The sequence below is a fragment of the Aulostomus chinensis genome, chromosome 2, assembly GCF_037954235.1.
Source record: "Aulostomus chinensis isolate RoL2024-O1b breed Wild chromosome 2, RoL_Achi_v1.0, whole genome shotgun sequence".
Classification (NCBI taxonomy): domain Eukaryota; kingdom Metazoa; phylum Chordata; class Actinopteri; order Syngnathiformes; family Aulostomidae; genus Aulostomus; species Aulostomus chinensis.
This window is the reverse complement of record NC_141321.1, coordinates 20016509-20027496: the sequence shown is the minus strand read 5'-3', so window position 1 is coordinate 20027496 and position 10988 is coordinate 20016509. Positions and strand designations below refer to the sequence as shown.

General features: G+C 40.2%; 1 protein-coding gene and 1 long non-coding RNA gene across 3 annotated transcripts in view; one reads left to right on the top strand and one right to left on the bottom strand.

Moving 5' to 3' along the window:
* Nucleotides 1–398: 398 nt before the first annotated feature.
* The window catches only part of LOC147269351 (uncharacterized), a 21440-nt gene continuing 10850 nt past the window's right edge, over nucleotides 399–10988 (bottom strand). Inside the window, exons 4-7 of one of the 2 annotated variants that reach the window (XR_015109896.1) lie at nucleotides 5615–5705; nucleotides 3446–3633; nucleotides 1313–1469; nucleotides 399–926 (exon numbers count right to left, since the gene is read on the bottom strand). This is a non-coding gene — a long non-coding RNA (uncharacterized LOC147269351). Of the gene's footprint in view, nucleotides 927–966; nucleotides 1470–3445; nucleotides 3634–5614; nucleotides 5706–10988 lie in introns of those variants that run through there. The other variant, XR_015109895.1, reaches the window with a different exon arrangement.
* The window catches only part of vat1l (vesicle amine transport 1-like), a 10288-nt gene continuing 1566 nt past the window's right edge, over nucleotides 2267–10988 (top strand). The window contains exons 1-8 of the mRNA XM_086183398.1: nucleotides 2267–2749; nucleotides 3531–3660; nucleotides 3757–3972; nucleotides 5151–5293; nucleotides 6689–6792; nucleotides 8246–8301; nucleotides 8435–8629; nucleotides 10572–10655. Coding sequence (XP_086039524.1) covers nucleotides 2535–2749; nucleotides 3531–3660; nucleotides 3757–3972; nucleotides 5151–5293; nucleotides 6689–6792; nucleotides 8246–8301; nucleotides 8435–8629; nucleotides 10572–10655 — 1143 coding nt within the window. The 5' untranslated portion in view covers nucleotides 2267–2534. The remainder of the gene's footprint in view (nucleotides 2750–3530; nucleotides 3661–3756; nucleotides 3973–5150; nucleotides 5294–6688; nucleotides 6793–8245; nucleotides 8302–8434; nucleotides 8630–10571; nucleotides 10656–10988) is intronic.

The following is a 10988-nucleotide window of genomic DNA, read 5'->3' as shown; positions in this document are numbered from 1 at the left end:
ATGACACAATAATAATAATAATTAGTGCTGCTAATGTGTTGCTCTGCCGAGCAAACATAATAGGGTCTTCGCCTGAACTACCTTCAGGCTCAGGCCCTAATAATAATAAAAAGGGAGTACACAGGAGGCTGAAATAGGTGAAGACAGATCAGACCTGGCTCTGCACCATCTGAAGCTGTGAGTGAGTGAAGAACTTGTACAGTAATAAAAGCACAACGTGGTAAACAAGAGTTTATAGTTCATAGCAGCAATTTTTTAATTTATTTATTAATGCATCATAATAAATATACAAGTAAAAGTCAACAATTGCTCATCAATAATAATACTGACCACATATGACATTTCAATTATGAGGTTTAAATGATACAAGTTTATCACACATTTAATTTCCAGCTGGTTAGTGCAGTGGTTAAATGTCCCACCAAAAAGAACATCTGAATATAACTATGACATTTAACCCCCCTTGGAAATAGTCCTTCAAGATATCTTTCCTTTGTTAGAGCATTGTCTTTATTAGCTTTTAATTCAATTCAGTTTATGCTTTATAAAAACACAGAAACCAAGTCATGGAGGACACAGCGGTGCACACAGAGAAGAAACACCATACTCGTCGCTCTTCATCCGTGATGACGCTGACATGATGACTACTTTATTCAATTTGAAAAAGGTCCGATCATAAAAAGGCTATAATGCCAGTGTTCTCTAGGACTGGGAGCAGCTTTTCCCTGGAACGGTTAAAGCCACTATGATGCTGTTCTCTGACACATCTTAGCTACACATAAAATTAGACATCCAGTGTCTTAAAAGTGCCTGACATCCAGGAACATCAAAAGACATTAACAACTGACTGACACCCTGAACACCTGGGAACCTGAGGCAGGGACCTCAAAGCATCATTGAGGGCAACCTGGAGCCTCTGCATACTCCTGGAGAAACAGAAAGATCCTAGTCTTGAACATAATATTGATAGAACGCAAACTTCGTTTTTGAATCAACAAATTTGTTGGAGCGTAAATTTTACAGCACTGTCTGTAAACTATCAGCAAGAAAATGGACAAGGTATGTTATTTCCTTCCATGTCATGAGGACCACACAACTCACTTCTTACTATCGCGACATTAGTGTTTTTTCATATATTTAATGTTTCAATGCCACACTCAGCAGTGTATGGGCTAAACACTGCCAAATCATCAGCATACATACAAAGATTGCTAAAAGGTTTACCTAAGAGTCATCAAGCCTGTGTTGCACCGATACAAATATGACAGATCATCTGTGTACATGCTGAAAAAAATCGGAGATAAAATCCCACCTTGACATGCAGTGACATGGACCCTTTTATTCAGTTCCAATTTGATTCTGATACACATCAGCTAAGGCGGCATGGTGGTGCAGTGGTTAGCACTGTCCAGGGTGAACCCCGCCTGTTGCCTGAAGGCTGCTGGGATAGGCTCCAGCCCCCCGTGACCCTTAACAGGATAAGCAGAAGAAAATGGATGGATGAATACACATCGGCCACCACTGACACCAGAGGAGGTCCACTCCACAACATCCCTCCATCCTTTTTGCATCTGTACCCTATAGCCCTTGTATCATTCATACCATGTTAGTTTTCTGTTGTTGTTTATGCCTTATAAAGCCTCCTCATGTTTCTTGAAAGGTGCTACATGAATCTAAATTACTATTTTCTTATAAAGGTTTCTTTTTAACCTCAAATAATCTTATGTATTTTGTTCATTATTAGTTTTTTGGCATTATGTTCTGAGGTTACATCAAAACAGCAAAAACTAGTCAGTATCAGTGGCAGGTTTTCATGTCCCTGTTCCAATAACCCATCTCTTAAAATCATTATTATTATATTTGCTGGCATTGTGTAAGTAAAGTGTTACTAATTAAAAGATAAAAATAAGTATACATGAATGCACTGAAATCTGTTTATTCATAAATATGTTGAACACAAAGGGATTTAAATCCAGCATTGACTAACGCCACTGTTCATTTAAGAAAGGGCAGAACGCTTTTTCTCCATTGAACCCAGGTTGTCTGATAAAGGGCACACCACAGGACTAAAATCCTCACTCGATAGAGAGCGGACATCATTGGTCAGGTGATCTGTGGAGCAAAACCATTTCAAAGGCTAAAAAGTCGAATGTGTATGACACAAAAATGAGAGACGAGACTGAGGGGAGGAGACCTATATTTTCAAGCCTCCTTGAACGCACCACACTTGTTGAAAGCTCATCATGACTGTCTGAGCGAGTTAAACCAACTCCAGTCTACACGTTTCACCAGCAGATGGTGCACTTCTCAGCTACAAGCGAACACTTAGTGCCTTCAAATAGACAACTTATTTGGTGAATGCAGGTTTTCCGGAGCTGGAATATAGATGTGATTGTTTATTGTGTTGCGGAATGAATGATGAAGTTGCAGAGATTTCAGGCTGGACCATCCATCCTGCCACCTCCCGGCAGCACATCATCCCTCTGAGCCCCGAGGAGGAGCAGAGACGCTGAGCAGCTGGTCTGTTCTCCGACATGGCAAAAGAAGGAGCAGACATGACCGAGGAAACCGAGTATATGATAGCCACAGAGGCGGGTAAGAATGCTGCGAGCGGCGAGTCTACCGGGGATGCCAAAGAAATGCGAGCGGTGGTCCTGTCAGGCTTTGGAGGTCTAAACAAACTCAGAGTGACCAGGAAGGCAATGCCCGAGCCTCGGTATGGTGAGGTGAAGATCCGCGTTAAAGCCTGGTAAATACGAAAACGACACTGATGCTCTTGATTCGCACTAATGTCGAGATCTTTATATGCTTCACTTTATTTTCCTGACTAGTATTAACACCAGTCTAGAATATCCATGAAGTCACAGTGGATTTATGTACTCTTTAAATAAACTGTTGCTTTTTTTGTTTGTTTGTTTGTTTTTTACAATAGAACATTATAACTCATCTACTTGTTTTTGAATTCACAATTTAAGTGTGTTTCTTTCTATTTATGGAGAATGAGACTGGCCTTGTATTCACAGAGGAGGATCCTGTGACTCATTGCTGATGATAATGAAATAAATAGAAGTGGGCTTTCCTCGCTCTCTTATAGAGATCCACATCACTCAGTTCCAAACTGGTGATTTTTTTCCAAACTGGTGATTTTTTTAAAATAATTCTGACACACTTCTGTTGAAACTGATACTGCTTCTGATACCAGAGTCAAGTTTCATTTCTAATACTATCATTATTATAGTTGTTGATGGCATTATAACGAAGCAGAAGTAAACCACACAGTTTCTAATCACAAATGCATCAAATGTTAACGCATTCCAAAGCTTTTTCTTTTTTTTACCTGTACAGATCAGTGCATGGATCAGTACCATCATCCATTATTAGATCTATTAAAAGTGTCAGCTTCTCTGTAGCTTATCTGTCAGTATCGACACAGTTCTCTACTTACAGCTCAGGCCGAGTATCTGCCGGTATTCACTCTCGGTCAAAATCGACGGCATTGTCAGCTTCCTCTTATGTATCCTCTGTTGCAGTGGTTTGAATTTCCTGGATTTGATGGTACGTCAGGGGACAATTGATAGTCCTCCAAAACCTCCTCTTGTCCCTGGCTTTGAATGCTGTGGAATAGTAGAGTCTCTGGGTGAAAACACAAAGGGGTTTGAGGTTAGTGAATACAGCATCTTCTGCATGTAGCTGTGAATGCCTTAAGTCAGACCAAATACAAGAGTGTCTGCTCATCCGGCCGTATGTGTCTTTCAGATAGGTGACAGAGTTATGGCCTTAGTGAATTACAATGCCTGGGCAGAAGTTGTTTGCACTCCTGAAGAATTTGTCTACAAGTTGCCAGATGAGATGACGTTTGCGGAGGCTGCAGCGTTTGCTCTTAACTTTGTTACCGCCTATATGATGCTCTTTGAGGTTGCCAACCTGCGTGAGGGGATGTCAGTGGTGGTTCACTCCGCTGGAGGTGCTGTAGTAAGTCTGTCTCTCTTCAGTCATTTCATCCAGCTCTTATTGGAGATTTATTTCCTACCTATTAATGTGGATGGGTTTAACAACAGCGTTTGATACTGCTACCTTTACTGATATCCTGAAAACATTTGAGCAAAATGAACATTACAGTACAAATTACATTACAAACCTTTGGTTGTAGTTTTCAGCTCTCTGGACTTTTTACACAGTCAAAACATTTTCAGAACCTACAAATATAATCCAATTCACCAACACATGGTTTAAAGCAATACTTCACCCAAAAAGTAGATTTTGCCTTTCAAATATTCACAAATACATGTCTTGAGAAGTTATTTCTCTGTCTTGCATAGCCTCCACCTGACTATGGAGTGCTGAAAGAGCCAGCCACGTATATAAGCTCAACGCTAAGGATGAATGATGGCTAATAATAGCAAAACCGCCTAAAAAGGACCGTTTGGGATCCACGTCTGCTTCATCCAGCTGCATGTTCAGTGAACCACAGACGAAGTAGAAACCCTTCTGGTTTGGCGGTACTGAGGGTGAGCACGGATGAGCGCTGGAAAGTTGCTTCAACTGAATGCACCATCCAGTCACGATTTGCGCTACGGAGAAGAAGCGCAGAACCAGAAGGGATACAGTTGGCTGGATAAGAAAGAAGGTGATGGTGTTATAAGCTGCTAGTTGCTGTTAGCTTCAAGCTAAATTAACATGCCTGGCTCTTTCTACACTCCATAGTCAGAAGGAAGTGATGCAGGAGGGAGAAAAATATTTGTGAGACTCCTATTTTTCACTTTCGATGTATTGCCTTAACTTATACATTTCAGCTATTTAATGTTATGTTTCTTCCTTTTTACAACATAAAAATATATGATAACTTGACTATTTACTCTTCAGGCCTTGAAATTTGGTATGAGAAGACATCTTTCGATTCCCAGCTATCTTGTCTGATCCCAGTTATTGCTTAATGAAGGGTTTTTATTTGTTTAATTTTTGGAGTGATTGAAATGGTCATGACATTGCTATTCACAATCATTTCACAAAGTCTTAACACAGCAAAGATTAGTGTGGGTTTCTGGTGTTGTAGGGTTGTCGCTTTGTTGTAGCACGGTACATGTAGAGTTAACACCTTTTTCTGCAGCCACTGATTCTGATTAATTGTTGCCACCATTTGTTATTTCCAGGGTCAAGCTGTGGCTCAGCTGTGCTCCACGCTACCTAATGTCACTGTGTTTGGAATCGCCTCCTCTTTCAAACACGCAGCCATCAGAGACTCAGTGACTCACCTGTTTGACAGAAATGTGGATTATATACAAGAAATCAAAAAGTAAGCTTTGGAAATGTGTCTGCAGCACTGGCTACTATTGTTTCTCAGCATTTAAAGAGTTCTTATTGTCATGTGAAGCCTGGAAAAGTCATGGAATTCAAACATTTACTCGCCTGGAAAAAATGTCAATAAAGTACATTTCTGTTATTAATCTCAATATAAGCTGGTCAAATTTGATTTAGATATCTCTCATTATTTTTCACGTGTACACAGATATTTCCGATGGTTGTGAAACAATCAAGATTACATTTGAAGGGATGTGGTAGCTGTGACACGTAAACTAATATGATAACGCTCGCTAAACAAGGTTGCAGATGTTACCTGTTGCCTTACTGAGGACCGTGGCCTCGTGTGGCTGTGGTCCCCATGGTAACTCGTGGTTCTCCTGAGCAGCACTGTGTAGGGCGGAGGTCTGCGCTGGCCAAATGGAGAAATTGAGCCAATTAGAGCTTGTACACATTCCACTCTAAACGTAGCATGCTATCAGTTTGTGGTAAATTATAACAGCAGAGTGAATCATCTTGAGTCTTCAGCGAGAATTAATGCAAAACCGGGGAGGTTTACTTCTAATACTCTGTTAAGTTTTCATCTCTTTAGGTTGCTCTTTCAGCATGTTGCCTCCTCCACTTACTATTATTTTTGGATACACATTCCTACTTGTGAGTGTACATGCATCATTTGACTTTATTCTTTAGATTATAAAGCACAGAAAGTGACATGTTTCATGCGTACAAATTGTTTCATGCTTTCTGCCTACATATCAGCAGCGGCAGAGGATTAATATCCCTTTCATCCCTCTGGCCCACACATTCTTCTCAGGATCAGGACCAAAGTACGATTAAATTAGTCTTTTTGCAAAAGGAAGAAAAACACAATGGGAATCACAAGACCACCAGGCAGTTTAGCTAAGCAGGGGTCCAGGGCCACAGAGCAGGAAGGAAGGAATTGAGGTCCCCTTGAGAATTACGTGCTTCTCATTCTTTCATATCAATACCTGTAATCAGTCTCATTACAGCTAAATGTTTGCTGGATTTATTCTGTTTTAAATGATATAAAGTGATTTTCCTGGTGAGGGACAGCGTGGATATTTTGAATAAGATGTTTACAAGGAAATGTCGATTTTATATTGCGGTAACTGTTTTACCCCGTGTTCGTATGAATCCACGACAGAAGCAGCTCCACATTGTGAGTCACAGGCTTCATATATAGCCTAGATGATGCTTTGCAATGCTATATTCCTGCCCACAGTTATAAACAAGTCAGCATACTGGAAATTTCTACTGCTTGAGGACATGTTTGTACATGAACTCTTGAGTGTAAATACCAAATGATACTTTTGCATGACCATTTTTTTTTCTCAATTCAGTGGATTTACTTTGGTCTTGGGTGTTTTAGGATCTCTCCAGAGGGAGTAGACATCGTGCTGGACTGCCTGTGTGGGGAGACCACAGGGAAAGGCCTGAGTCTGCTGAAGCCACTGGGAACTTATATCCTCTACGGTGGGAAACGTACAACATTGTTATCCTTTCCGTTTATCTCATCCCTTTCATTGTAAGAAAATACACATTTTGCAGTCTATAACTTTAATGGTGAGGGACAGATCAGCAGTTAAAGGAAAAGTTAGACATTTTGGCAAATGCGCTCCACTTAATTCAGACTAAATCTGGTGCTGCAGCAAAAACACAGGTTTCCACATTGATTTGAACGAGCACAGTGGGCTTCTTCCCAGAAAAGTTGAACCAGAGTCAGCTTTCAGAGAACTGCAACCTTGGCACTGGCTAATAATGCACACGAATACCAAACCGGCAGACAACCACAGGATGAATCACTATGTAGCACATAGCATTCTGCTTTTTACTGAGCAACAGAGCACATGGAAAGGAAAGTAACTGCCATTGTGACAGCATTTCCTGAGCGGTATAAACCTGTATATAGAGCTGTTACAAAAAAATCATGATTGTAATATATCACAATATTTCTACTTTACAGTACAACATTGATGTTTATTACAGCAGCTGCTGTTATATTCTTTCTTTATTCTTTGTTTCAAGGGTAGCTCCTTGAGATGCACTTGCATCTTGTTATCAAGGGGGTATTATATGGTCGTCTGTGTCAAAATTCGGCTATTTCTCTTTCTTTTACTCAGATTTGGGAATTATTATGGATTGTCTAGGGGGCAGCGTGGCTCAGAGGTGGAGTGGTTGTCTTGCAACTGAAGGGTCGCTGGTTTGATCCTCACTTCCCCCGGTGACCACGTCCAAGTATCCTTGAGCAAGATACTGAGCTCCTAATTGCGCCCGATGGCCCTGCGATGGGCTGGCGACCCGTCCAGGGTGAACCGTGCCTCTCACCCATTGTCAGCTGGGATAGGCTCTAGCCCCCCCCCACACACACACACACTTTAATGGATAAGTGGTTTGAAAATGGATGGCCACGGATTGTCTTACATCATACTGATTCCACTCCAGAATTGCTGTATCTTGATAATATTGTTATCATGAGTTACTACGATTCCCATAATTCGTCACTTCCTAAGTTAGGATTTTTTTGGTTTGAATGCCCACACAACTACTGCAGCACCTGATTCAGTGTCCTGCTGTCACTCCTCACATCCGTCCATTAATATGTAGCTTGAAATAATGTAGCTCACTAAATAAAACATGCACCACGGCCTGTAAATGTAATCTATTCTCAGTCACGGCTGCTGTCCTTTTTAATACCTTTTAATTACTTAAATTTATGTCAAATCTTGTGAGTCGAGCAACAGATTATAGAGAAAGGAATTCATCAGTTCTAGTTACACATGCAAAGACATGCTTTCACAGATTGAAGGTCTAAAAGGTGCCAATTGTTCCTGACCCCTCATGTTTCGTGCCTGCTTATTATTGACCAGTCATGTCTGTCCAACCTCATGCACAGCATACAGCAATGCTTTTATTTTTGTTTTTTCAGGCGCATCAAACATGGTAACTGGGGAAACAAAGAGTTTCTTCAGCTTTGCAAAATCTGTGAGTCAGAGATGCAATCTGCCTTCCACATTTGAAAGAAAACAGTACCCTGTTACTAACCAATACACATTTCATGGCTCAAGCAATGACTCAGGATGTGTATGTTGCTGAATTGTTGTTGTTTTTCCTGCAGTGGTGGCAGGTGGAGAAGGTGAATCCTATTAAACTATATGAGGAGAACAAAGTCATCGCTGGATTCTCGCTCCTCAACCTCCTCTTCAAACAGGGCAGATGTAATCTGGTGAAATCAGTGATGGATAAACTCTTATGTCTCTATAACCAAAAGAAGATCAAGCCAGTGGTGGATTCTCTATGGGCCCTGGAGGAGGTAAGAGTCTGGGGTCAGCGTGAGGTCAAAAATGATGAAATGAAGGGAAAATATCTTGGACAGTCAATAGTCACTAGCTGCTGTCAGTGGGACAGTCAGCTGTTCTTGGACGTTCTTCCACAGATGGTGGGGAGGTTGAATCTTCCTGTCTCACAATTATTCCACTCCTACACCAAAATGGACAAACGTCAATCATTTCATTTTTGATGTAACTCCCCTCCTGAAGAGTCTTTGTATATGCAGGCTTATACATGTTGGCTCTGCACTGTGTCCTTCATTCATTGGTGGATAATATTTTAATAGATGTTCGGTATGTTGTGTGTTGATTTGAGAGAAAACCCCGGAGAGACAGGGTCTCTATCTCAACCACTGTTATCTAAAAGCTGCTGGCTACAGAAAATGTTTGAAATTAGATTTAAATACCTGAATTTCCTCCTAATGACTGGGAAGCACAGATAACGGATTTTCTTTTTATTGTGTGAAAAAAGCAAGCACATTTAGCTATAAACCAGCTGGGTGTGTCTATATTTTAAATCTAAATACCTCAGCATGATGTACCTGGATGTGAATGGTTTCCACCCATGATATCAAAATGTATTTTACTAGAATGTTTGGAATTTGTTTCACACCCATAAAATCTTTGAAGAATTTGGAAGAAACAGGAGTCAGTGCAAGTCAGCATGAACTTTCGATCCTTTGCCAGAGGAGCGAGCGTACACTGATAAAAATGATTCCTGTCCTCACATTTGTATTTTTCATGGGAAATGTCCCTGAGTTGTCGTCATTAAACTTTGGCTGAATGCTGCAGCTATTCACCGGGACTATTGCCCATGAAGAATCTCATTAGAGGGGAGGATGGCGTGGGATGTAGTGTGAGGGGCACAGCCTGCCTCATTTGTTCATATGCCTGGGAGGAGAATTTAGAGGGCGTTAGTTTACATGTTGACCATGGAAACCTTTTTTTTTCTCCCTGGAATGAAAACCTGGATGAATGTTTGTGACTGACTGGAACAGAATAAGGTTTTCTGACCACCAGCAGTTTGCCCAGAAAATATTTATTTGTCTCTTTTGGGAGTTTCTGTTTTGGAGTAATTACAGATAATACATCCACAAAATGAATACTGTCCTCTTGAAAAAAACCCTCAAGTGCTGGAAGAGATTTTGATCTTATTTAATTGTTGGCTTGTTTCTTTTAACAAATGAATGCTTGTAACACAATGACTTCTAGACAAAGAGGCACATTCAAATGTGAGACATTCAGAGGATTTTTTTTTTGTTGTGTGAAATTTTTCCCACAGTGATTCAGACAAGCTATAATGAGTCGGATGTTGCATTTGTTACTATTTTAACTTTCCAAACACTGAGATAGTTGTCAGACATAGATTAGAGAATCACAAAAAAGACTCTATTACTGCATCTTTTAGTTCTTTTAGCAAAAACAATCCAGAACAGATATCAACCAGTGTAGCCTGGCTACAGTTGGGTTTCCTGTTTAAGAAACACTCTGATTGGTTCAGATTTGTGCTGCATGACTTGGTGAGAACGTCAGATTGTGAATATTTTGTTCAATATAGTGATTGTGATATGATAAACAAACATTACCATGAGTCTTTTTGGCTTGATTAACAAGAAAAATGCACTCAAACTATTGACAGTTTTTAAATTCGTATTTCTCGGCGCAAACGTGCAAACTAGCATTAAAAAAAATAAAACATTTGTGAAGTATGACACAGGTTGATATCATGATTGCAGTTTGATTAATCCTGTATGTCCGTTTTAGTGCTAAATTGAAACAACTCCCATCTACCGTGACTTTTGTCTCGCTTTTTTTGAATCATATTAAGTCTGAATTTGAGATATTTCTTCCCCTAAAATGAATTCATGATAGCGCAAAGGACACTGACACATATAACTACGATTCATTCTTGTGTTGTGTTTCCAGGTTAAAGAGGCCATGCAGAGAATTCATGACAGAGGCAACATAGGAAAGCTCATTCTGGATGTGGAGAAGTCTCCTACACCCCTGGTAACTGCACCTCTGGGATTTTCATTTAAGATAAGATAAGATAAACCTTTACTCGTCACTCAGTGGCACTGTTACAGCAGCAGAAACAGAGAAGTAGCAGCAGGCAGGGGTACAAGAGCAATAAATAGCAGAAACTATCCTAAACTACAATCAAACTATACTAAAATACTACTACAATAATAAACGATGTTAATTTAAACAAAACTCAAGTCGGGAAGGATGTCAAACTTTAGATTATGTCAACCTGTTGATATTTACACTTTTCATCTGCTGTGGGAGGAGTGATGAATCTATTTCTGAATGGGCTAAGTTACCTGTCTCATTATATATAAA